The following is a 27971-nucleotide window of genomic DNA, read 5'->3' on the forward strand; positions in this document are numbered from 1 at the left end:
CAAACAGCAGTTCTACAAATGCTAACACTGTAACTCTAGGGTTTGCATGTTCTCCCCATGTCTGTGTGGGTTCTCTCCATGTACTGCAGCTTCCTCTCACATGCAAAAGACATGGATGAGTGCAAACTGCTCATAAGTGTACATGTGAGGGAGATGGGCTATCTTAGCCCTGCCACAGACTAGTGGTCTGTCCATAATGCTCTAAGACAGCTGGGACTCTTGATTGGATAGGTGGTTAAGAAAAGGGATGGTTATAATAGGTCATCAGATTGTGCAGACCTAAGCAGTGGCTCTATAGTGTAGTGCAAGCTCTTTGGGGTTACATCAGGAAGGGCATCCAATTTAAAACTCAAATTAAATGGTAGATGGACGCCCTTCCCTGAGTCTGGTTCTGTCGAGGGGGGGTCATCTGATTGTTACGATTTTCTCTGTTTTCGCTGTATTATTGTTTGATCTCTACATTACAATGTAAAGCACCTTGACACAACTGTTGTTGTGATTTTGCGGTTTATAAATAACATTGAATAGAACTGAAATATAAGTGAATCCATGTGAGTTCAAATATTGCAGCTTTGGAAAAATATGCACTTTATCACTGAAGCCCATCAGCTGGGACTCCCTGCTTGAGGCCAGCTGGAACTGAATGATCCAACCTCACTTTTAGATGGAGAGGGGGAAAAAGTGAGCGAAATCGTAGGACTTCTTGCTAAGCTCTGGTAACACATCACTGTAACTTGATTCCAGCTCTCAAGACCGGCAGAGCCGGATAATCATGGGTTCCCAATGCAACTGCATGCATTCACTCGACGTGAATGCACCATTAGGGTTACCGTTAAGTACCAAGCTGTACTTTTTAGGGTACAAACAGAATTACTTTTGTGCTACCGAGTACTAATTCACTATGGTCTATGGTGAATTTTAGGACCACCTCACATCACTACTGCGACATGTTGAAGAATGACAAACATGTAGGGCAATGGTGGCGGCGAGCCAAAAGCAAGCTCAGATGTGGTTACACTTTTCAAAACTCGACGCAGACAACACTCTCTGCAACGTTTGAAGTGCAGACTACAAAACTGGCCAAGGCAACACATCTAATCTGAGAGAAACAAACGTCTGTAAGCAAAACTCACAGAAAGGAGCAAACGTTAGAACATCCACCATTAACCGATAAGAAGATGAACACAAGGATGATGATGATGAAGAAAGTTTTAGTGAGGCATTTTCTTCAGGTATTAAATCTGATGAGTATTCATTTGACGGACAAACTGTTGTCACAGAAATGGGTGTTTAAACTTTGGATTTTTACCCTGACTGCACTCGAGTTTTTTAATCAGCTTGATATTTACAGTAAACAAACATGTAATGTGAGCTAGTGCCTCTAAAACCTTGGTATGCAACCGTAACCACTAATAGACTAACACTACAGCTCACTATTTGTTGTCATTAAAGTTTCAATTCAGAAGTAAAGACTTTGCAAGAAAAAAAATAGAATTTATTATTTCAAAATGAGTAAAGTATTAAATAAAGGTACTGTTGGGTGCTGATTTTCAGGTATTGGTAGAAATGTTAAAGGTACCCAATCCTAATTAGAAAACCTCTTGGTTGGAATAAAGCTCTCATCAAGTTCAGTTTTACCCAAATAAAATCTACATTTAGCTCATAATCTGACACTGCTGCATTTGGTCCTGGTCTCATCTGTTAGCAAACAAAAATAGCAAAAATAAGCTTAAACAGGGACCCATTTATTCTGTCGTATATACTCCACCTTCATCTGCTTCACACCATCAGGAGGACTGGAGGGTGTTATAGCTGTCATAGAGCAAGAGCCAGTGTACACCCTGGACTGGTCGTCCAATCTGTCACAGGGCTAACACAGATAGAGACAACCATTCATGCTCACATTCACACCTACAGTCAATTAAGGTTCCCAAATTAATCAATTACTCCTGGATGTCTTTGACGATTCATGTAATTTTTCTACTTTCACAGAAAAAGCTTATATTAGCTAGTCAATTATTACAAAACACTTGGTACAAACACGGCAGCCTTATAAGATACAGGCAGCTCGCAAGCATCTAGTGCTACCCCTCTAAAGGCGCCCAGAAATTGACCAATCAGAAGAAAGTAAACTTTAGGGAGGAGTCCTTAATATTTTTTATTTTTTTAAAAAATCATACAAGTGCTCGTTAAATGAACTTAACTCTGCGACCTCTTGTGCTAGAAACAAAATTAAAGCAGTTTCGGAAAGAAGAGAAGACGAGCTTTACAGAAATATTGGGTAACACAAAGCATTCACAAGATTTTACCATTTGCACATCATATTACCTCAACCTCCTCAACCATTTTGGGCTAGAGAGAAAATTCAACTGGCATATAGAGTTAGGGGCCAGCATACGATACAAAGCCACATTGGTGGAGTTTCAGAGTAAATCTAGAATAGAAAGCTAGAATAGAAAGCTCTAGAATAAATCCAGAGCTTACAGTTTTAAGAGCTGTAATATGACTGTATATATATATATATATATATATATATATATATATATATATATATATATATATATATATATATATAACTGTAACTCTGCAATATTTCTACACAAAAACCTACAGATCCTTTCTAAACACTTTTATATTACACTCTCATCTCTGGGAAATGCAGCTGAGGAATACCAGGGCTTTTACTGCAAACTGAGAATCCTGGAAGCATCCACTTTTAAATAGCGCGGTTTAACTGGAACGAGATGTCATGTGAGAAACGGTGCCAAGAGATGAAAAATGCTGCCATTCTCTCAGACCGTGTGATTCATTGGGTTTGGTGACACAAGGGACAAATGATGAATAAAAAGCCATAACTTCAGTAATAACTGAATGTGACACTGCTGTGCTCACTGGCTGCAAATGTTGCCGAAAGCAGCCTTAAAACTCCGTTTTGTTATGTAAAGCCAAGTAGTAAAAACTTGTCTCCTCCTTTTGAAATATTGAACGCTTAGTAAAAAAGTAAAAGAAGCTGAAGCACACTGAGACAAATAAAAGTATCGTTCAGATAAACTGCTGATCAAAGTCTACTGGGTTGTTTCTGAATGTGGGTGGAAGCTTTCTAAAGCTAAATGACCAAATATATGAGAATAAATCTTTTATTTGTGGTGTTGCTGGGGCAGCTGATCCCCTGCTGCTGGACTGGATGTCACATGTGACGGGCTCAAGCCTCACATGACGGCGTCTCACCCGGGCTGTATCCTCGGGTGATGTTAGCGTTTCAGACAGACAGCTTGAGGATTTTAATCGTTAAACGCTGCATGTTTTACTTCCTGCTCTGCTCTGACGTCAATGACAACGTGATGATTATGTGATTCATTAAAAAACAAACAAACAAACACAGATGAGTTCTTTAAAATATGTTCTTTAAACATCCACAGATGTTTTATTGGGACCAAGTACACTTTTGTTGTTTACTTAGTGACTTTTACTATGTCAATGTGTGAATCGAGGAGGGGTTGAGATGTTCATACTGTATCAGCAGAGGCCCAGGTTAACAGTGCCACCGCTGGTACTGTTGACCAGCGGGGTGCCGGTGGAAACTGTGGGACTGTGACTAGTAAGGTTCCTGCAGCTTAAGTCAGATTTTATACTTAAGATTTTAATAATGCCGCATCAAATTTATTACCAACACAAAAATCAAACAGCATTAATTAGTTACACTTGGAGACACCAGCTGTTTGTTTCTTGTGGTTGTGAGAATCTCAACAAACATTTTTTATTTAGTAATTTATTAGAGTAGCTCAATAATTTTGAAAACAATCCTTATTTTTCCGCATACAAGGCCTTTTTTAAGCAGCCTTCTAGTTTATCCACCATCAAAACCAGCTGTTTTAGCTCATCTACCATTAAGGTCGCCAACGCCTTAAAACTGCTTTCTTCTGCTGCTACAATTATGGATATCCACTTTCTATGACATCATACAGAGCCAAGAATAGAAAAACTGTGTGAAACAGTGTTAAGATAGTCACTCATATTACCTGTACCTATGTTGACTTTGCCATTTGAAACTTTAGCCATATTTAATATAAGAATTTAGCACTGTAGATAGTGTTTGTGTATAGTATATATTACCATGGTATATATATGACTTACAAATTAACAAAGAAAGGCATATCAAGTCTAGTTAGATTAGAATCTGCGTTAATCCAATGAACTGGTGAAAGTAGGTTGTCTTATAGGAACATGTAGGCAGTTTCAGCCTGTAACATCGAGGCTCTAATTTGCCTCGATTCCCATCACGGCATCGTGCATAGTTTGAAACACTTCCTGCACAAAACACACCGAGTCTCATGCACTTTTGCATGGTTCCAGTTTCAGGTCAGTTTGCAAGATCCTCACTTTTTCAGATATCACACCTGCCCTGAGCATCCCGTTTCTCTCTTTTTTTTAACTGTATATTAAAAATATAAACATCAGTGTCAGAAAAACTAAGGTTTTATTTTTAGGCCAATGAATTCACTGCCTTTTGAGACCATTCAAGGACCTGCACAAACTTGATTTATGTCTGGGTAAGTGAATGTAGGAGCTACTGAACAGAAATAGTGACAACTAGGCCTCCTACACTGCGCCAAAAAAAATGAAAATAAAAAATGAATACACTCAGTCTGACTGCGCCTGCCTAGTAACGCATAAATAATTTAAAAACAGTTTTCAGCTTCAGTTGTCCTTCTCTTTCCTTTTCCCTGGTGTTTTGCAACCTTTTATGACCTCTCACCATCACCCATCATGGATATTCATTGCACACATGTAGCTGAGGATAAAATATATCTGTTGCATCAATAGGTAAAAGAAAAATATATAAATACTCCACAGGGAATCTCTGAGAGATCCGAAAACTGAGTCAAGTGTCATATAAAATGTCTTTCTGTAAATAGAGAATGGAGCTGTAAAAGAATGGCAGGAATGTTAAGTCTGTTTCTAGCAAAAAGAAAACAATATATGACTCGCACACTGATGAGTGACGACTCCAGGCAATGATTTTCATTCCAATATACATACGCAGTGGTTTGGAATAAAACTCCCCATTCATTTATTTCTTTCTTCTTTCAAACGTTGGATAGCATCAGAACCTGTGTCTTCGAGGTTAAAATGCTGCGCCTGAAAAGGCTGTTATATAAAAAGTAAAAAGTATAAAAGGCCCCTGCCCATTAGGTCAAGCCCAGCCATGCTTGAATAGAGGGACTGTGAAAAGTCAACATTTTTCTGGTCAAGCCCATGTGATGTGGTGTGAGAGGCATGCTCAAAGGAATGCCTATGCAGTGAGGGTTTCCCTTGTATCGCTGCTGCGGCTCTCTGTGGTTTTAGGAGAGCAAACCAGTGACGCAAAGTGCCATCTGTGGGGTAGAGACAATACAAGGCCCCTCAAGGGAATAACAAGTGCCCGCTGCTAATATTAACTTACATCAGAGAGGGTATGACAAAGCAGGAGCAGTAAGCTGCCGCATTTTTATATAAGCAAATGTCAGGTTTGCTGCTCTCTGCTGCTGAACAATCTGTGCTGTGGTATTTTTAGGGAGTCGAGTTATTTGGTTTGTTCTTTCATTTTTTTGCTGTGTATGGAGAAAACTTTTAGACACACCCATCCGCACATTATCACAAGGTTTACACTGATTGTTGAGCCGCACTGATGAACACTTTCATTGCTAGTTATTTTCCCTGTTAAGGTGTGTGATTTTTAGTAATCTTACAATTCACAGTGTGAGACTCGACTCTTACTAAACTAAACTGAGCCAAAAAAAAAGACTGCATCGTGATACCTACTGACTGAGGGGATGGATTTTGGAGCTCTATTCTTTGTCTCCATGGTACATTCCCATTGGCTGAGTCACGATAAAAGCCGGGGGAAACCTGTTACAACAAACATTTTATTTTCTGTGCTTCACTTTTATGTATTCTGCTTGGGTTTGTTTTAGTTTTACCCCATCTGGTGCCAGTAGATAGCTGCCCTTCACTGAAACTGGTTCTCCCAAAGGTCTCTTCCTTTTAAAAGTGAGTTCTTCCTCCTCACAGTTACCACAGTTACTCTCGCTAGTAGAGGATTCTGATTGCTGGGGTTTTCTCTTTTATATTGTAGGGTCTATGCCTTGAAATATAAAGCATCTTGAGGCAACGCCTGTTGTGAATTGGTGCTATATAAATAACTGGACTGGCAATCTAAGGTTGCACGAGTGTTACAAAGGCCCAACTCTGAACCCGATTTACACAGAATGAGCGTTGACATTGTTTTTTTGTTTGTTTTTTAAATCATGGACATCCTAAAAAAATAAAATAAAATAATAATCACAATCATAAGAAAATTAATAAATACAAATAAGCTTTGCTTTGGAAAAGAAACAACAACAAAAAACACTCAAGAACTATTTGCTGAGCTGTACTGAAAGTGTGATGCATATCACAAACAGAAACCTTTTTGAAAAGGTCCAAATTTTAATTTGAAGGTGAACAATCTCCACTTTCAGACCATGGGTGACCAAAAATATCACAAGGAGGTTTTTGTTGCAGCACCAGCATCAAAATCAGCCAGGGAACATTTTTCCCTTCTGACTGGTTGTGGTTCTCGGCTTGTGGTTCTCGGCTTGTGTCTGGGCCTGCGCAACTGAGGCTTGACATAGGTTACCTGATCCACAAATTTATGAGCCAACTGTACAAATCTTTGGATTTCAGATTCACCTAGAAACCACTCGGCAACCAGTTGGGGAACAGTTTCCATACCAACCAGTGGTTGCTAACCTGTCTCTGCGTAAATCACGTAAACATTTGAGGACATCCTTCAAAAAAAAAAAAAAAAAAAAAGGAATCTCAATATTTGTGGGGGTTTCTCACTGCTGGTCAGACAAAACAGGATACTGGAAAACATCACAGTGGCCATTTTTCACAATTTCCTGATGTTTTTCTAGCCAAATGATTTGCCCCGACAATATTTCAAGTTAATAGGCAGTTGCAGCTGATAAGAAATTGAAATGAGTGATCAAACTTAAACAGCCAAAAAAACCCCTCATCCCCACACTGTTCGACTGCCAAATGCTTTCTGGGAAACACTGCTCAAACAACAAAAACAACACAGCAATAACTGCTTTGCACCAACAATGACCGCAAAATAAAAGCCAGACACATCAGCCTGTTTCCGGTCTGCCACCCACACACCGAATGCACACAATGCCCCCCCATCCTCTGTGTCTCAAGCAGCTGAGACAGCGAGCCAGGAAGGTTATTTTTAAAACTTTATCTCAACATCTGACTTCCCATTGTTTTCCACATTTCTGCACTGATCCAAATGTAAACAGTAAACATCTACGAGTGATCTGCTGCGGCCACAGGGAGAGAAAATTTCTGCGGTGGAGGTCCATGAGTCATGAATACTTGTGTGTCACTACGCACTGATCAATTATTGACATGTGGTGTTGAATTAAGATGATATGATGCTGCGGCAACCCCCCCCCTCCCCCCCCCCTTCTTCTTTGCACCTCCAGATGACTCAATGGAAGCACACAGAGAGTGACAACTCTCCTGCGGGGTCAACTCACCCCCTCAGGTTACAGTATTAAATATTCATACCGTACCTTTGCATAATTCACCATGTCAACATACCAAGGAAATGACTTGAAGAAAAAGAGGGCTGAATGCTTTGAATTGAGAACAAAAGCTCCAGAGCATTTTAAACAAACTCCTCTTCAGGCACAGTGAAGCTGAAGGCGGTTTTCTGTGCATGATGCAAGTGAGTCCTTGCAAGACTCTGCAGGGATCAAACAGGGTTGCTAATTCAATAAAACAGACATGAATCTAGAAGTATTCAGGGCTTTAAGCTGGCTGTCTGCTCCCTGTGTCTGCCACAGCCTGATGGGTGTATCCCAATCTGAGTGACCCGCCAGGCTTGTTTTCTCTGCCAGGAATGTTTCAGGCGCATCTCGCCATTGTTTAAAACACTGAAAAGCATGTCGCTCGCTCTTTGGTGCCAGTTTAACGGTTCTTCCTCTGTCATGTGATCTCGATGCAAAAGAAAAAAAAAATTCCAGAGCGGCTACTGAAGCCCAGCGCACATGGCGGCCCTCTCTAACAGATGTTTTTCGTTTGTGCTGCTGCAGTCTCTCAGTTCAGAGGCACAGAGCCAGAGAGGTGATTCATGATGCGAGCCTTTTTCTTGTTACAGTCAGCAGACTGAGAGACGGCTCCAGGTTGAGAATAAACACGAGCCCGGCTCTGTTTTGGTAGATTTCCTATTGTTACGATATGATAAAGCTGTAGAAGAAGACATGACAGATGGCACAGATTGTGTGCTTTTATATGTGATTTTGTATATTGGAGCAAGGGGACTGGGCCTGTGCTTTCTCCTCCACACTAACCAGCCGGCTCATTTTCATCCTAAATGGAAAGCTGGTATCACACTGAACGCTCCTGCAAGCCTGGAGTCATTCACGTCTGCAGCTAAATGTGCTTCAAAGCGGGAAATGAGGTCACATTTTAGCATTAATGGACGGCGGTGAAGGTGTGCGCGCCCCTGGTTTGATGCTCCATTTAATCATGGCAGGAAGAAGGGAGGCAAACACTTCACAGCTCACCTGCCTGACATGATTACACCTCTTCCTGCATGATCAGAGGTGACACAGCATCACAGCGTGTGACTTTGGGTGTGTTTCCCCTGCAAACGTTTTCTGCTTTTTTTTGGAGATACAAATCAGTGTGCTGGGCCTGTGTGACAGCAAGGAATGAGGAATAACACAGAATCCAGATCTGAATACTAGGAAAAGGGTTTTCTCTGCTACAGCCTGGCAGCATACTCTAAAGCCTTGAGTTATGTAATAGTGAACACAGTGAGCTGCAGGCCTGAATGCACATCTTTCTATTCCAGCAAAGCCATCCACCCCGTCTATTCTTACTCTTCATATCAGGCGAGATAACACACTATTTTGCATCAGGTCTTAGGCTGAAATAGGTGCACTTTAGGGGCAACAGGTGCAATTATTTCCCCCTTTCCTTTGCGCATATTAATGCATCTGGAGGTCTGAGGGGATTTTCAAAGCTTTCAAACATTACCAGCGGAATTTAAGGTGGATTGCATGCAGCCTTGGCTCTATAAAAAATGCATCCCCGTTCAGAGATGGTGCATTTCGCCTCATTAGTATCATTCTTTATTAAATAACAACAATAATAATATTACAGTCTGTGTGGCTGTAATTATCCATCCATCCTCAACAGGCTCACACCGTGGCCTTACCTCCTCCAGCACATTCACTGTATTCCTGCAGCTTTGCATTCGGGTGGTGAAGCTGGATGTTGTCGGGGAATTGTAATCCTCTGTTGTCTCCGAGAGAAACTCGGACACCGATATTTGATCCGGCATCCTTTAACTGTGAGGGGGTAAATGCCCACAGGAGGGTTGGCGATGAATGCTCAGAAAGACAAAACCATGTAAGATTTAAAAATAGATAGAAAGCACGATGGGGGGGACTGTACGGCCGATGGAAAGGCTAAGCCGATTTTTCCCCCTGCAAAACTGCGTTGAACTATCGAGATGATTAAGACGTGTCTTCTTCTCCTGTGACTTCTCAAATGACTTCGCTGTTCCCAAGGGCCCACGGCAGGAGGGAATTTACCAAATATCTGCAGGCTGGGTCCCCCTCTCGGTGTGTATTTTCCGCGAGAAGATGTCTAAAAGCGACACATTTATAAATAGTGTCACTCTGCGTCTAACTAAACCACGGAGGGAAAAGCGGCGTAAAGAATAGCGGATGCCCTCATTATGCTCTACAGATGTGCAAAAAGCCGCTTGTCGTCAAAACCGCGCGACGTTACCAGGCTCGGTTTAAATTTTATCATAGTCCACGGTCTGCCGAGTTCGTCTGGTACTTTGGTCCCGTTTTCTTCTGTCGTAGTTTAAGGTTTTTTAAAAGCTAAACGCTGCCGCAGACACATTCACTGCCACTCTCTCCTGCGCTCGGAGCTGCTCAGAAGCGATGTCAAGCTTGCGCTGAGACAAAGCGCGACTTCCTGGCAGTAATTTCAATATAAAACACCAGCTAACGCTTTTACATTACGTAAATGCATTTTTAATGAATGGAAAAGACTATATATAAAAGGCGGTAAGCTTAAAACGTCTAAATATGTGTTTAAGAGAAAGATATGCACAAAAATAACATTTATCATCCATTTCTGTTCAGATTGTTGTCAGTAGAGCTGACGATAGCTTGATTTTTCTATCGTGAATTTTCAGTGTACTAATATAAAACATATCATAGCGGCTAGTAAGCATTTATAAGGGGAAAATGTGTTCGTGTCACATGATTTTTATACTTTTATTTTGAAATTAAATTCCACAATATCCGTTTTTATGTTCATAAACTGAATGTTTTACAAATATCTCTCCCGCCCACCTCGCCTGGTTGACTAGGACGGGGGGCTGCTGTACGCATGCGTGATCTGGACTTAGTAACTGCAGAATGGTCCGTCGGTGTAGCTGTGGGCCTGAAAGGGAAAAGAACACACGAGTAATTTTTATTTTATGGGATGTTTTTATTCTTGGGTAATATTTTGAAAGACTAGAAACCCATCTAAGCACTGTGGGTTCACTTAGTTGCCATCAAAGGTGGAAAAATCGCCAGTTGACTTGATGTCCTTTGGGTTTCCAGTACAGTATTTTCCAGTTTAATTTTAGGATTTGCTCAGTAGCAGCTTTTTAAGTTCACTTACGATTTAGTACCAGCAAATATGCCATTGCATTATTTCCCTAATGCTAGTATTGCTCTGTGGTCCTTGTTCTCGGTTTTTCTTGTAGTTTAGCTTGTTAACTGTCACCTGGGGAAAATGACTAGTGTTACAATTGTTTTTTCAGGGAAATGTGTGTCAGTTTGAAGGTCACCTGTTTGAATATAAAGGTAGGATTAATGTAATAGAGCCTGGTGGACATTTTGCTATTATTTTTATCTGCATAATGTTTGAGGCAATGACACTGATTCCCAGATATCCCAGGATGACTAAATAGGCCCACTAGGTACAGGTCCACGGGGCCATGATCGGGGGGTTCTGGTCCAGAGGACTGCACTGGTTACAAAACACATCTGCAAATTAGTCCTCTATCACTTCTCAGGTCATAATGAAAAGGGCAAAGTATAGTCTATTAACTCCATCTAGTTTTTAGTTACTAATATTGACTTTCACTTCCTTTTTAAAACTGCATAAATCTACTCCATGAAAGTACCTCTGTATGCAGCACAGGGCATATTAAAGCATAAGCAGAAGTACAGATTACATTGATATTGTTTTTTCCCCAAAGTTTCAATCGGGAAAGCCCTCCTTAGTCTCTGGTATACAAACCCAAACACGAAGCGCCACCTTGTGGGCATGATTTTGAGTTGATATATATATATATATATACATATATAATTTAAAATGAAAGCAAATTTTTATAGTCAGAGATCAAAAGGAAAGAACACATAGTGTTCATATGTGCATAATGGGAATAATCCATATATTGACTCGAACATTTATATACAATAACTTCCATTTGCAGCCACAAAGGTGAGTATACTTAGCTTTTGCCCCACTGTTTCTTCATTTTGGCTTTTTGTGTAACTGTGATGTATTGTGTGTAGTATGTCATGTCTTGCTGTTCATCTGAGGTTATACTAAAAAGTGTTATTTTCATATTATGAAATGTGTAAAGCCTTAGAAATGAAAGACTTCATTTCTTATGTATTTTTATCACGACTGTCTTATTTTTTTACTTTGGCGTAATCCCTCCGTTTATTTCTTGGTGTGTGCTCCATGCAGTAGTAATATCAACTTTGAAAACGTTTTATTTTGGTTTTATTTTTTTAAGCGCTGACCGGAAGTTCCGTTTGTGACGTCTGCGGTAAACGTTAGCTAACTAGCTAGCTCATAATAATAAGGTGCGAGGCAGGCAAGGGAAGATTACTGTCGCTTTTAAGGGGTTTCGGATCATTTTTAAGAACCAGAAGACAGGAAACAGGGTGGATACGGTCGAGGAGGGCGTGGACACGCGTGTCATTTCTCTTAAAGCTGCCCTTTACGTGCTGCGGAACAAGCAACAAGCAGTGCTCAGACTGAATGGCCGAGGGCTTCTCAGGTAACTAATGTGCAGTTTTAATAACAGTGACTCACAGGAACCTGAAGCAGCCTAAACCGACTCTTAAATCACTCTGAAGTACTGACTTTAGCAGCTTCGCTAACAGTTACACACTCTCTTGCTAGTTGTGTTAGCTGGACAACCTTAAGCAGCCTAAACATAAACTTTTAGCTTACGCAGTTTTCTGTTCACTTGCTCTGGGTTGCTAATGTTAGCTTAGCATCTCTGAGTGATCGTGCAGTTCGTGGATGAGGTAACGACACGTGACAGCCGGGGAACTTTGAAAGGCAACAGCACGCCAGATGATGGTACATGTTGCTATCCATAAAATCGAGAGCTGTCATGCTAATTTCAGACTCCATAGTTTCATTACTTGTACATACTGACTTTAAGGTTTTAAATTGCACATAAGAACAGATCGTCCCCATATAGTTAAGGCATAGAGTCTGGGTTTACTCTACTCAACAGAACTCTTGCTTTTGGCCATTTGACATACCGAAATGTATTTTAGGGTTTCGTAAACAAAACGGTATTGCAAATCACAAAAAGTGGTCATGATAATTTTACACCGGCGGGTGCAAACATTTTCCCATATGCAGGAAAAAAAATCTGTCTATAACATTATTTGCTCATGGATAAATGTTATTGCACTCTTTATTTGTCCCATGCAATTTAAAATGTCATCTCATAAGTAAATAGATCACAACGATCACCGAAATTCTTGCAAAATGACAATAAATGATGTTGTCCTGCTTAGTTTAAAGTTTTAAGTGTTTTTTGCTCCTCTAAATCTATTTGATGTTGCTCATAACTTGGTTCTGTTTTCTTGTCGCAGACCCACCTGACCTCAATCCAGATCAGACGCAACATCAAACGTCACATCAGCATAAACCCAGAAGAGGCCGACCCAGACACAGCAATGACAGACACCTCAGTAACAACAGTAATGAGACCTGTCATCAGTATGGACCCTTTAATCAGGGCACTAATCCCCCTTTTAGCCATAGATCAAATTATGAAGATCATCATCGTCCTCCTTACCAAGGAGGAGATGAAGGCAGAAGGCGAGGCAGAGGAAGAGGGTGGAGAGAAGGGAACAGAGGAGGTTCTGTGCCATGGCGGCAAAGACCTGGAGGTGATCCATACGGTGGCAGCAACAGATACATGAGTGGCGTCCATGCTTTTGCACATCCCATGGGTGGTGCTGATGGACCCAACTGGCGGCGAGGAAGTGCAAACAGGGATACGGAACAAACTAATGAGGACCAGGATGCCCAGGCTAAAAAACCAAGGAAGTTTAGTCAGGAGCAGCGAAAGGGAGAACATAATGGCAGTTGGAAGGAGAACAACACCACAGCGGAGGATCAGAGGAAGAGAGAAGACTCAGAGTCCCAACATGACAATAATCAGAGGAAACACACTGACCCAAAGCGACGGCAAGGACCAATCAAACCACCCAAACAACCATCACAAGAGGAGCCAGGCTCAGAGAAGGGAGCCAGTGGCCAAGATGACTCTGATCAGGGGCGAGCATCTCAGGATTCTGCAGGCAAAGGTGGAAGAGGCTCAGGAGGGAATGCTCCCCTTCAGGCCAGAGGTGGGAGAAGAGCAAACTATCAAAACTACAAACCTGGTCAGAGGAGCTGGAACAAGATGCCAAAGAGCAAAGAGACGCAGACAGGTTTGACTCTTACTTTTGTAAATTGTTGTCTGGCGATCAAATTCTCCAACTTATTTTACATTTCTATCAACGTTTTACATTTTTATATTGTTACAGTTTTGTCAGACACAAAATGTTTAATCAGAATTTATTGATTTTTTTTTTTTTTTTTTTTAGGAAACCTGGTTTCCTAACAAACTAACATAAGTTAGTTCAAATTTCCCCGTATTTTGCTGTTAAGTATTTCATATTCACTATATTTGCAGAAAACGTTCCTTTTTGGTGGATTTTTTTGTCCCTTTTTAGTAGCTCTAGTTCAGTTCGTTTTGATATTGGGCCTGAAACCAATGTTTAATGTTATGTTTTATTGATTATTTTGTCTGTAAAAAGGGCAGAAAATAATTAAAAATGCAAATCAAGCTCAAAAAAAGCCCAAGCCCATGTTTTATAGTGCTTACTTAGTGTAAAAATCTTAGGATGTTTGGTTGGAAGCAACCTGAATTATTGATGAGTCTGTCAGTGAACTAAAGGACATACGAGCAGAAAGTTTTGGATAAAGCTCTGTGGGTGGAAACGAAGTATTTGTTGCCATCTTCTGAACCTCTCATCTCTTCCTCCGCAGGGTGTCTGATTGAACAGCTGTCGGAGGAGAAATACGAGTGCATGGTGTGCTGTGACGTGATCCGGGTCATGGCGCCGGTGTGGAGCTGTCAGAGCTGCTTCCACGTCTTCCACCTCAACTGCATCAAGAAATGGGCTCGATCGCCAGCCTCACAGGCAGACGGTGCGGCGTGTGAACACAGTGTTTACTCTGTGTGTGAGCCTTTTAGTGTAGTCTGTGTACTCAGCATAACGAGCTCCTAACAGTGGCTGGTACTTGGTGTTCAGGGATGGTCACTGTGACGGTAACTTGTGCAGTGAAATTCCTGCTGCTTCTGCAGTGCATTGTGTTACATTGAAAACGGAGGGGCCAAGTGGATTTCTGTTATTGTTCCCATTATGAATCTGCGCTATACAACACAACATGTCACCTTCTGTCCTTCATCATAGGAAAAAAATATGGAAAAAATGTTTTAAGCTACATTTAAGGCTAAGTGATTTTTACTTTAGTGCCACAGATGACTGTACTGGGAAAGCACATCCTTCCCAGAGGGTGAACCTTTCATTCAGCATTATGCAGAAAGGAAAAATGGATGCATGTATGTTAAAGTTCAGCTTTTTTGTAACAGATTCAGCTGAAGGTTGGCGCTGTCCAGCCTGCCAGAACGTTTCAATGAAACACCCGACCTCCTACACCTGCTTCTGTGGTGAGTATTTGTTTAATTCAAGCATAGATATACACCACTGCTGAGAGATGGTGATGAACTTGCTCTCAGGTTAGACGATTTAATGAAATTGTTCTCATATCCCACTGACTCCTTCCCAAAGCTTCGTTACGTTAAGTTTGCCACAGAGAGTGATGGGAAGAGTTGTTCCGTTTGTTTCATTGGCAGGTAAAGTGACAAACCCTGAGTGGCAGCGTACTGAGATTCCCCACAGCTGCGGTGACATGTGTGGGAAGAAGAGAAGTGGAGTGGACTGCAACCACCCCTGCAATATGTGAGTCTTAAAAACACAAGAAAGCTGCTTCTAGCTTCAAATTACGTTATTACAAGACGGTAGGGCTTCAGAAGTTCATCGATAACTTTTAAGAATGTATTTCTTTGTGAGGTTTGCTGTGAAACTGTTTTTATTTGATGCAATTTTTAGGTCTACTTGATGGTACACTGTGGGAACATAAGCGGTTATATTTTAAGAGACAGATTGCATGTATGGGAGATATTTTATTTAAAGTTCACCCCAAACACTCCCTTTGTGGTCATATCTCTAAAAATACTCTTACTCGCCCCACAGACTCGTGAAGCCTTTGAAAGACTGTAGTTTCTGACCGAGCTTGTTATTTCATTGCCAATAAATGTATTTTATCTGCATTTGGGGTTGGGGTCCTTGGTAGCAGATGTAAAATAAAATGGAATTCAATTGCAGACAGATTTTATAGATGACTTCAGTGGCTTCATAAACTAGTAACTCTCACTTTGCAGCCATGTTGTTAATGCTTGTGGACATTTATTTTATATATATCTAAATTAATGGGGACTGAGCCATATTTTAAATATGATTCATTACTTGGACTTATTAATGTATTACAAGGCTTGTAAGAATCCTGTCTTACCAGGTTTGGTTAGAGTAACTCGCACACCTGCTGTTCACATTTATACTTCAAACCCGTACGTTAATATGTTCTTTGTCTCCTCAGCTTATGCCACCCTGGACCTTGTCCTCAGTGTCCTGCCTTTGCAACGAAATCCTGCATCTGCGGGAAGACGAGGTACTCGACCTCTGATCACATGTGAATCTGTCTTTTTATCCTTTTGGATTTTACTTTAAATATTTCTTAATTCTAATTAAATTATGTCTCTCAAGTCAACCAGTGCGCTGCGGTCAGGCCACTGTGCTCCAATGTGACAAAGTGTGTGGTGCTGTACTCAACTGTGCTGAACACACCTGTGTGCAGGTGTGCCACAGCGGGACCTGTCAGCCATGCCAGCTGCAAGTTCAGCAGGGTGAGTCTCACTTTGGTGCAGATAAATAGCTGAATTTGGCTTATGGAACATTTTAAATGTAATGAACTCTTTTGCTGTTTTTATGGGCAGTTTGCTTTTGTGGCGTGACCGCACGGGAAGCCCCGTGTGGCACAGATAAAGCAGGATTTGATGGTTCGGGACATTTCTCCTGTGGAAAAATATGTGGGAAGTAAGTCCAACTCTTCAGTGCTAATTCTGCCCATCTAAAGCTTTTATTTTGCTCCTATCACAGCCGTGTGTATTTAACTGCTCTTTTCAGGATGCTAAACTGTGAAGCCCACCGGTGTCAGCAGGCGTGCCATCGCGGCCCGTGCAGGCCGTGCCCGCGCTCACCAAGCCTGGTGAATACGTGTCCCTGCAGTCAGACGCCGCTGACAAAACTCCTGGAGCTGGGCTACTCTGAGCGACGGAGCTGCTCCGATCCCATCCCCTCCTGCGGGAAGACCTGCAACAAACCCCTGGCCTGCGGCTCAAGTGGTGAGAAGAAGTGCTGTTCTGTCATGTCAAAATACTCATAGCATCAGTTAGAATTAGGAAATGATTCGAGCCTCATAAAGATTGCAAAAACAGGATCTGAAAATGTGTGACAATATGTGCTGTGGCAGGAGAAAACAGGTTCTTTTCTGTCATCTGTTTTAAAGTAATATTGATAAAATGGCGATGAAGCTTTTAAAATCCAGAAGAAAGCCAGAGGAAGTTCAATGAGGAAACGACAAACATCCTGTCACTAAAGCTGAATGAATTCCTTGATCTTTCCCCTGTAAAACATCTTGTTTTTTCTTTTTATTCTCAATCTTCAACTGGCTTTTGTTTTTAAAAGAAAGCAACTGCTTTCTTCTCTGTGGCCTGTTGTGGTTGTGCAAACAGGATGTACATCATGTTAGGCCTGTTTTGTTCTTGCAGCCTGACGTGAGATAATGAACTTGTGTTATTTCAGACATCATCCATCTGTGCGAGAAGCTGTGCCACGAGGGCAGCTGTGGGCCCTGCTCTCTGACCTCAACTATCAGGTGCAGATGTGGCTCCAAGACTAAGGTTTGCAGAAATATCAGCAGCTGTGTTTTTTCTCAGTCCCATATTTTTATTTTTTTTTTGAAGATACTGAAGATTTGAAAGATTTCTCCTTTACTTTCCAGGAGGTCCCATGTGAGAAAATCCAAAAAGAAGGTGAGGTTTTAATAAATATGAGTATAGCCCACCCTGAGCTGCCGTTCTGTGTTTAAATCCTGACTTTTGTCTCTCCAGAGGAGCTCGTCTTCACTTGCGAGAAGCGCTGCAACAAGAAGCGCTCCTGTGGCCGACACAAGTGTGGGGAGCTTTGTTGTGTGGTGAGTGTTCATTGAATCTGGGTCAGTGTTTTTGACTTTATGCTCTCTGTTCTCACACACATATACATTTTTTTTTTCTCTTTCCCTGACTGGTTCTGACCCCAACATTTTTGTCTCCCCCGAACCAACTAGCCATTGTTATTGTCCAGAAGAAAGTGTGTGTTACACATAATAGCTGTTATCTCAATGAAATGCAACCATGTGACACACATGGCTGGTTTAAGTGAGATGGTCAGTGAATTCCCCATCTCGTCCTAAGTCAGTGCCGCACCCATTCAGCTCTCCTTACATCACTAACAGAGGTGTGTATGTGACACAGAATCATTGTAAACCAGCAGGATTATGTGACAGGTGCAGCAGGGGTGTTACGGATATGTTAGTCTGACTTTGTGCCATCTGTAGAAACAAGGTTTGTCTCAGCGGTGGGCAAACCATACCACCAGAAGTGTTCTTTTTAAATGGCTCTAGACCCAAAGAGACCTGCATGGAGCATATTTTGCTTTAAAGTGAGTACTTACTTAACCAACCTATTTGTAATGTTTGGTCTGTTCAACTTAATGGTTTTACCTGCTATAACAACCAGCCCGACCCAACTTTGGAATAAAGAGTATGTCTTCTCTTATCTTCTATATTGTTATTGCTGTGTTGCCTTAATTAAGTATAAATTAGCCAATCAACATTATTAGTAATTGTAATGTTTTTTTGTTTTGTTTTGTTTTTTTACCACATGTGAACAGCGGTGTAGCCCCACTTATATCTTAAGTGGCCTGGACCAGTGAAACCTCCTTTTTGTCAGTGTAAAGAACTTTAATGACAAATTTAATCCCTGAGATATTTTTAATATCAGAAAAAGAAGCCCAATTTCAAAACTGCAAATGGTGCCAAGCCTTTAATCTTAGGCAGGCAGATTCTGACTCCTGGGTCCTAATCTTTGACACTCGTGCCCTAGGGAGTCATTAAATGCATATTACATTCACACGGACTGCAATCGTCAGCTGATAGCAGCCAGTCTGTATTTGATTTATGCATAATTTAGCTTTTTGTTAACAATTCTTAATTAGATTGAGGGTCTGGCAAAGGGAAAGCCGGCAGGACACGTCTAAAAACATCTCGACACACTCGCTGCCTTCATACAGTCACGGCAAGCACTACAGGAATGACTTGCAGTGTAATTGTCCAACAACATCCAGCTGACAGACGAGCAGTGAGGAGAAACAGCCAGAACAAACAGTAATAAAGGAAATGGGTGGACATTAGTAACAAGGAAAGAATAGTGAGGATATGTTACTGGGTTGGGATATGACTGAATTTGAAAGCTGACTTGCTTTGTAGCTCTTAATGACTTTGCATCATGCGGAGGTTTAAATTTCAGCTTGCAGCAGCCTTCTGATAAGAGTGTTTTTTGAAGCGTGTGAGGTGATGTTAATGTTTTTTGTCCGTGTGTTTTCAGAGCGTGGAGCACAAGTGCTCCATGATCTGCGGCTACAAGCTCAACTGTGGCCTCCACCGCTGCCAGGAGCCTTGTCACCGTGGAAACTGTGAACCCTGCTGGCAGTCCAGTGAGTATCAAGTTCATGAGCCAAGTCTCTGAAGTACCACACATTTATTCTGTGTCACTAATTTGAAGCTTTAGCTGTATTTTGCTTGGCGTTAAGATGCCACGAGTGTGTCACGAGTCCCACTGGGTTTTTAGGTTTTGATGAGCTGACGTGTCACTGCGGGTCCACTGTGCTGTATCCACCCATCCCCTGTGGAACGAAGCCACCCGAGTGCAAAAACGTGTGCACGAGAAGACACGAGTGTGACCACCCAGGTTGGATTTAGCTTTACCTCCTTACATCAGAGTTATTGTAGTTTGTGTACTTCCCAGTTAGATTTGAAAATGTTCAGTTTTCTTTAGTTTCAGTGACTCAGTCTCAGTAAACAAGGCCATCAAAGACTCATTCGTATGTTTTAGATAGTTTTAGTTTAGATAACCTCGGTTCACACAGCAGCTGTATCGAATAACTGTTAATATGCTCCTCTGATTTAGTGTTTCATAACTGCCACAGTGAGGAGAAATGTCCTCCCTGCACTTACCTCACGCAGAAATGGTGCATGGGAAAGCACGAGGTAATGTTCCCTAAGCCCACTGATGGCACGACTTGTTTCCTGTTTTTGTTCTTGCAACTGAAGCGACACCCTTTGCTCTGACTCACAGCAACGCAGCAACATCCCGTGTCATCTCCAAGACATTTCTTGTGGCCTGACGTGTAATAAAACGCTGCCCTGTGAGACGCACCGCTGCAAACGCATCTGTCACCGGGGAGAGTGCCTGCCAGAAGGCGGCTGCCAGCAGCCCTGCACGCTGCCTCGTCCAGATTGCGGCCACCCGTGCGCTGCTCCCTGTCATAAAGGCAGCAGCTGCCCACGCACCACCTGCACTGCCAAGGTACAGAGCAGTGCCACTGAGAACAGCTGGACTTCCAGTGGCTCAAAAACAGGTTACAGAGTTTGTACAGATGTTCTCTTTCACATCAGGGCTTGGGGGTTTCAGCACATTTTCCCACCATCAAAAGTTCCTCCTCTCTTTAATAACTTATTTCCCTCATGCAAATGTTTAGTGAATAAATTCAGTGTCACATCTGCTCAATAGTCCAGCTGTGAACCCGCTGTTTTTGCTGAGGACATGTGGCGCGGTGCTGTGTAACTGTCATAAATGGTTAACTTGGAACAAATAATAACACATCAGTGGCAGGCTTCAGACTCCAGAGGGAGGCCATTCACAGCTGCACGCATTCTTCGTGTGAACTGACCTGACCTTTTTTAATTTGTGTATTTGTGCTCTTACAGAAACACTTCTTCTCCAGGGTGGAGTGCATGTGTCGGCAGTCGTGAAATCTAATCCTTTGTGTCGTTCACAGGTTGCGGTACAGTGTGAGTGCGGTCGTAGAAAGGAAACCGTGGCCTGTGCAGAAGCAGCCAATTCATACCAGAGGTCAGCTCTCAGTGTGTTCAGCTTTTTTGTGTGTTTTATTCTAGACCTCGTTTGGCATTTCTCTTTTTGGTGACATATATATTCTGTTATAGCTGTGGAAAAAAAAACCTCAGTCTTCAGGCTCCTGTAAAAGCTCAGATTCAAGGAGTTCAGTGTTTTTGAGGAGCAGCCAATCAGAAGAAAGCTGGCTTAAAGTGTTTCAGACAGTGGATGAGCTGAAGGGCACCACCATGGCCCAGTTTAATAATAAGTAAAGATTATATTAGACTGTGAATCATGCAAAGCTACTAATGTAGCATCTAGGAATAAAATTAGAATTTGAAATGAGCAACATTTATCTGATATTTTTGGTTTTGTTTTGCAGGTATGCTGCCATTGCCATGGCCAGTAAGCTTTCGGACATGCAGCTCGGTGACTCCATGGATATCGGCCCACTGATCTCTAAGAAAGAGCTGAAACAGACGAGGTAGAGTGGTGCAGGGAATTAATAATTTAAAGCTCGACCCAGAGGTGTCAAACTCAAGATGTGAAACATTTGCTGAACAGGATGTTCAAGCTTAATTATTTCAAGATTATTTGAACAACAGGCGAGTGCTTATGTGTGATGGCCAAGATGCAGCTCTTGTTTGAAAGTAATTATGTAAATAATTTCCTGGAGAGGGCCAGATTTCGTTCTTTAATCCATTCAGAGGATTACTTTGAACTGCAGCTGAGGTGTGAAAAGCACTCATCCTAGAAATGTGATGCTTTCTCAGGCTCGAGTGCGATCAAGAGTGCGCCACTTTGGAGAGGAACAGGCGCTTGGCGGAGGCGTTGCAGATCGACTCGTCTTCTGACCCCTTCAACATTCGCTCCACCTCTGCGTACAGCGACAGCCTCAAAGAGGACGCCAGGTCTGATATCTGCTTTGCTCAATGGTGACGGTTATGTGACGCCATGTTTGGGTTAATCTTCAAACTCAGAGGGATCGCTGCACTGAAACTGCAACTCTGCTCTGCTTGCGTTTCAGAAAAGACCTGAAGTTTGTCACAGAGGTGGAAGAGGAGATCAAGAATCTTGTAGAGCTTGCTAATAAGGTACGATCTCTATTTGAGTCTCCTTTTCCTGTTTAGGGCTGAGGTGTTATTTAAGAGCTCTAATGTGATGTAATGCTCCATCTGGTGGAGAATCTGGGAGACTACTGTAGTCCCAAGTTTTTTAGTGGTGAAGCGTTTTACTGAGTCACTCGCATTAGTCAGTATATTTGCATTCAAGTCAGTGCAGCATTTGTACATAATTACCCCACAAAACATTTTGTTTTAAACTGAACTTGAACCGTAATTTTTTAAATTTTTGAAACTTTAATGATCATTAATATAACATGTATATCATGTTCTTTCTAGTTAATTAATGTAATTTTCTCAGTTTAGCCACGATTTCTTTATATTTTTGTTGTTTACTGCTAAGAGATATAATTAGTAAAACAGCTGGGCTTTAATGTGAGAAATACCTTATTTATCCCAAACTTTGGTAAAAAAGCTGTTAGAGCAGCCAAAACATTAAACACAGCCTCTAGCTTAAGTAAAGTGGAGTATAAGAATAAAATAAAATGGCATGATGTAACAAAATACCTCAATAATGTACAAACTACAGAGAAGAGATGAGATAAATTTAAGAAAAGGGAAAAGATAATATGTAATTAAAAAATATAAGTTTTAATTTGATATGGTAAAATGTATAAAATAGAGTAAAACACTGTATAATGCATATAGAGCACTTAATAAGTAAACCTTTAATGAAGGTTAAACATAAAAACATAATAATAATAATAAAATAAATCAATAAATGGATTAAGTACAAAAAGTCTAAAAATAATATATGATGATTTAAAATAAACATGTAAATAAAATGCAAGAAAAGGTCAAAATTAGGATAAATCTCAATAAAATTCAGTGACATGCTATATAAAAAGTTTCATAAAATACAGTAGGGAGCTTAGTATTAAAAAATTAAAAGAAAATGAAGGTTTAAAAAGTAAAACTATTAAAATACAATAATGTGTTATGTTTAAAGTGACTCTGTTGAGCACACGAGCTCAGTATTGTTGCTTGCCATTTGAAGCGGAAAGTCTGGATTTTTATGGAATTGCTCCTCAAGTCTGATTTCCAACTCAGGAAGTTGGAGAACCCCCACCAACCCCGACTTCACAATCCAAGATGGCAGCAGTGTGTAAATATCAGTAAAAGTGTAAAACCTAGGAGGCAGTAGTAGCTAATCTGTACTATCACAGTGTTTGTGTATTTGTGACTTGCTAAATAAGCTGAGCACTGAGCGCGCTCCGTCCAGAGCTGCAGCCGGTGTTTAAACGGCTTTATCACGAGTGATGGATGAATGGCTCTGGTTTGTTGAGGAGCAAAACAAAAAAGTTTTCTTATATTTATTACAAATGATTGATTATTACTTTTACAGCTTATTTAGCTTCATTATTTTGTGGCCCAGTTGTTGTATTTTCAGCTCTTTTGTCACAGTTTCGAAGCTCAAATAAGCGAGTAGGTGACTTCTCAGGCAGGTGGAAATGTCTCCACGTATTTATTTATTTCTTCCAGTCCTCTGTGATTCACTGAGGCTCTCTGAGAGGCCGACATTACTGCTTTGATTTCTTTTCCAAATGTAAGGACTTGTTTATTACTTAGCTGAGCCTCTTTTTGGAACGACGGGTCATGAATGAAACCTTTTTCTGCCCGGGAGTCAGCTTAGTGAAATGTTTTATCGTATTTTCTCAAGGCATGCTGTGCTGACTTCACTGATTTCATTTTTTTGGGCTCTTTCTTCCCTAAAAAAAAACGAGTTATTAAATCTACTTCTCTGCTTAAATTTCTTAAAATCCCCTCCAACAGCCCTCTGGCAAAGAAAGCGATTCAGTTTTGTACCAGCTGTTGTTCTCTTTTACTCTGAAACGTCAGGTCAAATGTGCCTACTGACCCGTCTATAGAAAATAGGCCACGCGTGCACTACTAGCTCAAAAGTACATGGACGCTTCAACTCGTATGTATAGACATTAATCTGCTGCTGTAACAGCCTCCACTCTTCTCCCTAAACCTTTCACATGATTTTTTGGGACCTGCCTGCAGGGATTTGCTCCCATTCAGCCACAGAAACATCAGATAGGGCGGCACAGATGTTGACAGACATGAACTGGATCACGGGCCAGTTCACCCCAAAGGTTTTGGATCTAAGCCCCCCACCAAATTTAAAACAAAACAAACACATTTCTTTATGGACGTGACTTTTGGGCGCAGGTGAAACAATCACGTTGAACCAGGAAAAGGGTCAGCTCACAAAACTTTATTTGTACTCACGTTTGTAGTTTGGAGCAAAGTTATTATAGTAAAGTTATATTAAAACAAAATAAAAAGTTTGTCCTCAAATCAGCAAATAAAATAAAAAGAGAAACAATAACAATGAGATAATACTTGAAAAAGTGATTAAAAGAAAGCAAAACAAGTATTTGTATTTTGTGTTTATTTATTTATAAAAAAACAGACATTAAAAGTTAGCATTGTTTTTAAGATGAATTATATCAACACAAATATAAAAAACAAAAATAAAATAGAAAACTGCATGTACAATAAAATGGAAACATTGAAGGATGATGATGACAGTAATAAGACCCATTCCAATGATCAGATGTGTTTTTATTCCCGGTGGCAAAGTGTTTCAAATTTGTGGACCTTTAATTTTAAAAGAGGAACGACCCAAATGTTGTTTTACATTTGGTAACATACAATCTCATTAAATGCTCCCCTTGTGGTTGCAGCTTTACCTGCTAGAGTGACTGAATTGGGGCCATTTAAAAGCCAACAAAACATGAAAAATCCAAGCGCAGGATGTTTCGCAGCTGGACAGATGTGTTAATGATGTGTTACCCTGTTAGCGAAGGTGCTCCACTGCCTGTCCAGTAAGCGTTGCAGAGAGTAGTCGGGTTATCGATGATAGATGACGGTTTGTTCAGCGACATCCTCGCCACCACGGCTTCAACAGCTTGCAGCCAATCACAGAGCCAGCCTTCCCGATCAGCTTATTCAGTCTGCTCGTGTCATCAGCAGACCACAGCAAAGTACGCTGAGCTCCCCACAATCGTTATGAAATGGAGCTTGTTAATCCTCTTCTTGTGTACAGCCTGTGCAGGAAATGTCCTTAACTAAACACAACCAGCCCGAGGAGACTGTGGTGCATGTGAACATCATGTTTATTGAGACTAGTGTGTCTGTGACTGTGAGTCAGCTGCCTTCACGGTGTCTGGACTCTTATACATGAAGCACTTGCATTTTGTTCCTGAAACACAGACTCCCTGCTTATTTATTCTCAATTTTGTACATGTAGTACACTGAAACATGCAGGCATCTCTCTGTTCATAAATGCATACTTTCATAGCAGCGTTTGGTATGCACTACAGATGAAAATATTGGGGGGAATTTTCCACAGTCGTTAAAACACAGATTGAGCCGACCTGCTGAGCCTGAGAGAGCCTGCTCCAAAAGCACCGTCCCCCCTGGATTTCAAAGAAGAGTGTGGAGCATTTAAAAGACCCCGATCACATGATCAGACCAGGCTATTATAGACTGTTATTATAAGGTCACAGCGGGTCCATTATGTAGCTAGTCGTGTAGGGCTTTATATGCAATTAATAAAATCTCATGATTAGAGAGGCCGACTGTTGTGGTAAGGTCTCAGCAGGTCATCAGCTGGCACTGAGGTTAGAACAGGCAGGAAATGGAGGGTGGAGAAAAGCGGTGGAGGTGGTGGAAACGCACTTGAGACGGGTAGGTCTGGGCTTGTTCCCAAAGAGCCAGGTCTGTTCAGAAAGGTCCAATGCAACAGAGCCATGAAAAGTCCAAGCTGGTGTGGAGGTGGAGAAGGTGAGCAGTGGTGGAGCTCTGATAGCAAGGAGCATGGACGAGATGGGAGGCGACCCTCCAGCGCAGGGTCACCTGGGCACACTTCCTGTCCAACTTGGCTCTGGACAAGTTTCTATCTTCTCTGCAGCTGCCCAAAGGCTCTGAGAGACCGCCGCTATCTGTGGCATTACAACCAGGTGCTGAAGGCGTTGGCTAAGAGTTTTAGCGTCAGCCATCAGCACCAGCAAACACCATCATGATTTAAAGGAGACTATATCCTTTGTGAAACCTGCTGTTTTCCTGTTTCTTTATTCTTTGCCGCTTAACTACTCACACTCGCTCTCTGTTTTCTCGGCACTCTTCACATAAAGCCGTCTTCAGCAGACAGTTCCGCTTCTTCACCTGTTTTCAACACATGATTTCCACTACACGGCATTTTCCCAGGAAATATGACTTTTTCTAGTCTCACAATAAATGTTTGATTTTTGCAGTGTTTCCTAAATGAATGAAAGAAGCTTAGAAATGTGAGATTTTAAAAATTCAAATGCTGCTCAGAAATAATACCAAATAATACCAAGGTTCTTAGCAGGAGATATATTTCTTTACTTAACAGGGATAGCGCCTGTTAATGGACATCAGAAACTATAAGATGTGAACGGGCCAGACTGAAGCAAAACTGCTCCCAGCCCAGGTCAGATCAGACTTTACAGTGAACAAATATGAACAGGAACACAACAAAAACATCACACAGAAGTGAGTTATAAGTGGTCACAGACCTGCTCTTTACTGCTATTGGTAATAATGACGGTGAGGGGTCAGTATAAGGACTAACATACACAGACATACCACTAAAAATAAACCCCAAAACTAAATTAAGCACCAGATTAGACTTTTCTTTGTTTGCCTCGTTTCTGTCTTGTGACACTTAAAACAAAGCAGTGTTATTTAAGGCCTGAAGAAGAGATAAGAAACCAAAACAACAATCAAAGAAAGTCTGGTAAAATAAAAAAAATCTGTATTTGTGATTCTTCCCTGTCATCTTGTGACTGCAGACTTGAGCTGCGACCTTTTAGAGGTGCCCGACATCACCACGAATGCGGCTTTGTAGCTGAAATGCAACTAAACATGCGAAAAGCGAGCATGACCGTAGCCTTATGAAGCATCCATTTCTGCAGGGAAAGCAGTCGAAGAGGAGCCACTGTTTCCCGCCGATGAACCGAGAGCATCGGAAGATCATCCACGAGCTGGCCGAGGTCTACGGCGTGGAGAGCGTGAGCTACGATAACGAGCCCAAACGCAACGTGGTCATCACAGCTCACAAGTGAGAGCGCAACTAAATATATGAGCATCGTTATCATAGATGAGAAATACGCTAATCGTGAAGTCGAGGATGTGCCTGTGTATCTTGTTTTGTTTTGTTTTTCTCGCTCAGGGGGAAGTCGGCCTGCCCGAACTCAACCCTGACTTCACTGATAGAGCGAGAGACAGCTGCACGGGCTCCTCCTCCCATCGCTCATATCAAACAGCACAGCAGCAAGTAAGTATTAATCTGTGGTTAGAGAGACGCTTCTATACGACTCCAAAAATGTCCTTAAACAACACTCGGAGACAGACTGACTGTCTTACTTTCATGCTGCTGTTTGTTAGTGTCTTTCTCTGCCTGCTTGTGATTCTTCTTTTTGTGTTTTCTCATCAATTAATCTCCTGCCAGGTCTGCCGGTGGAAGCACCTGGTCGAAGATGGTTAAAGAAGAGCCCGCGATCGATTATTTTGACGTCCAGGACTGAAAGTAAAAACAAATCTTCTGCCAAAAAGTCCAAAACTTGTTTCATTTGCATTCATCTGAGACCAATAATCATAATTTCTCTGGCTTCTTGTTGATAAAAAAATAAATGTGTTTGGAAATATTTCAAAGCTGCAATGGTCTCTGGGGAACTCTCGCTCTTGTTATATGTGGGAGGATGAATTGAGCCCTTGAATTTTGACATTAAAGTCCATGAAGACTTTCCCTGTTTGAAAAGCTCCTGCGTGTTTTCTTTGCCTCCCTGGTATGCGTTTTAATAAAAAGCGAATTCTTCCCTATTTAATGGGTGCAGATGTTGATATGAAATTTAATACAGCGGCTCCAGAATATCTCCGATGTCCACATTAGGTGCTCTATCGCTTACTCAGGGTTAAGTCTGTATGGCAGGGATGTGTTGTTCTTTCTGCAAGGCTTCAGGAGGGTGGGTGGGTGAGAGTCAGTGGGCTGCATTGCATGAAGAAAGCTTTGCTCCAAACACAACTATAACCCAGATGTGGCGCTGCACTTTGTGAAAACTCTTCCTGGGTAAAACGTGAAGGCACTCTGAGGTCGAGCTGATGCAGCAGGATGTGTGTCGTAG

The 27971-nt window shown here is 41.5% G+C and overlaps 2 protein-coding genes across 5 annotated transcripts in view; one reads left to right on the top strand and one right to left on the bottom strand.

The window, feature by feature from the left end:
- The window catches only part of asap1b (ArfGAP with SH3 domain, ankyrin repeat and PH domain 1b), an 83436-nt gene extending 73441 nt beyond the window's left edge, over positions 1-9995 (bottom strand). For all 4 annotated transcript variants that reach the window (XM_087846225.1, XM_087846223.1, XM_087846224.1 and 1 more), the window contains exon 1: positions 9254-9995. In XM_087846225.1, coding sequence (XP_087702351.1) covers positions 9254-9379 — 126 coding nt within the window. In that variant the 5' untranslated portion in view covers positions 9380-9995. The remainder of the gene's footprint in view (positions 1-9253) is intronic.
- A 1882-nt stretch (positions 9996-11877) lies between these two features.
- On the top strand, positions 11878-27593 carry nfx1 (nuclear transcription factor, X-box binding 1). The gene is made up of 23 exons (XM_006794998.3): positions 11878-12121; positions 12957-13802; positions 14404-14565; positions 15011-15088; positions 15275-15380; positions 16078-16149; positions 16245-16384; positions 16475-16574; positions 16665-16882; positions 17343-17440; positions 17542-17572; positions 17651-17733; positions 19184-19292; positions 19427-19546; positions 19766-19845; positions 19934-20164; positions 20637-20710; positions 21075-21176; positions 21466-21603; positions 21720-21786; positions 26763-26908; positions 27020-27124; positions 27299-27593. The coding sequence occupies exons 1-23, from the start codon at positions 12103-12105 to the stop codon at positions 27372-27374; spliced, it is 3201 nt and encodes a 1066-aa protein (XP_006795061.2). The 5' UTR covers positions 11878-12102; the 3' UTR covers positions 27375-27593.
- The last annotated feature ends 378 nt before the right edge of the window (positions 27594-27971 follow it).

This window comes from Neolamprologus brichardi, chromosome 9 (assembly GCF_056152115.1).
Source record: "Neolamprologus brichardi isolate AB-2024 chromosome 9, ASM5615211v1, whole genome shotgun sequence".
Lineage (NCBI taxonomy): Eukaryota > Metazoa > Chordata > Actinopteri > Cichliformes > Cichlidae > Neolamprologus > Neolamprologus brichardi.

What these genes read in the sequence shown, in the direction of transcription:
- nfx1 (XM_006794998.3), top strand. An exon ending in ACACGAGTGTGACCACCCAG is followed by an intron (nt 19,547 to 19,765) that starts GTTGGATTTAGC and finishes CCTCTGATTTAG; the next exon opens with TGTTTCATAACTGCCACAGT. An exon ending in TTGTAGAGCTTGCTAATAAG is followed by an intron (nt 21,787 to 26,762) that starts GTACGATCTCTA and finishes CCATTTCTGCAG; the next exon opens with GGAAAGCAGTCGAAGAGGAG.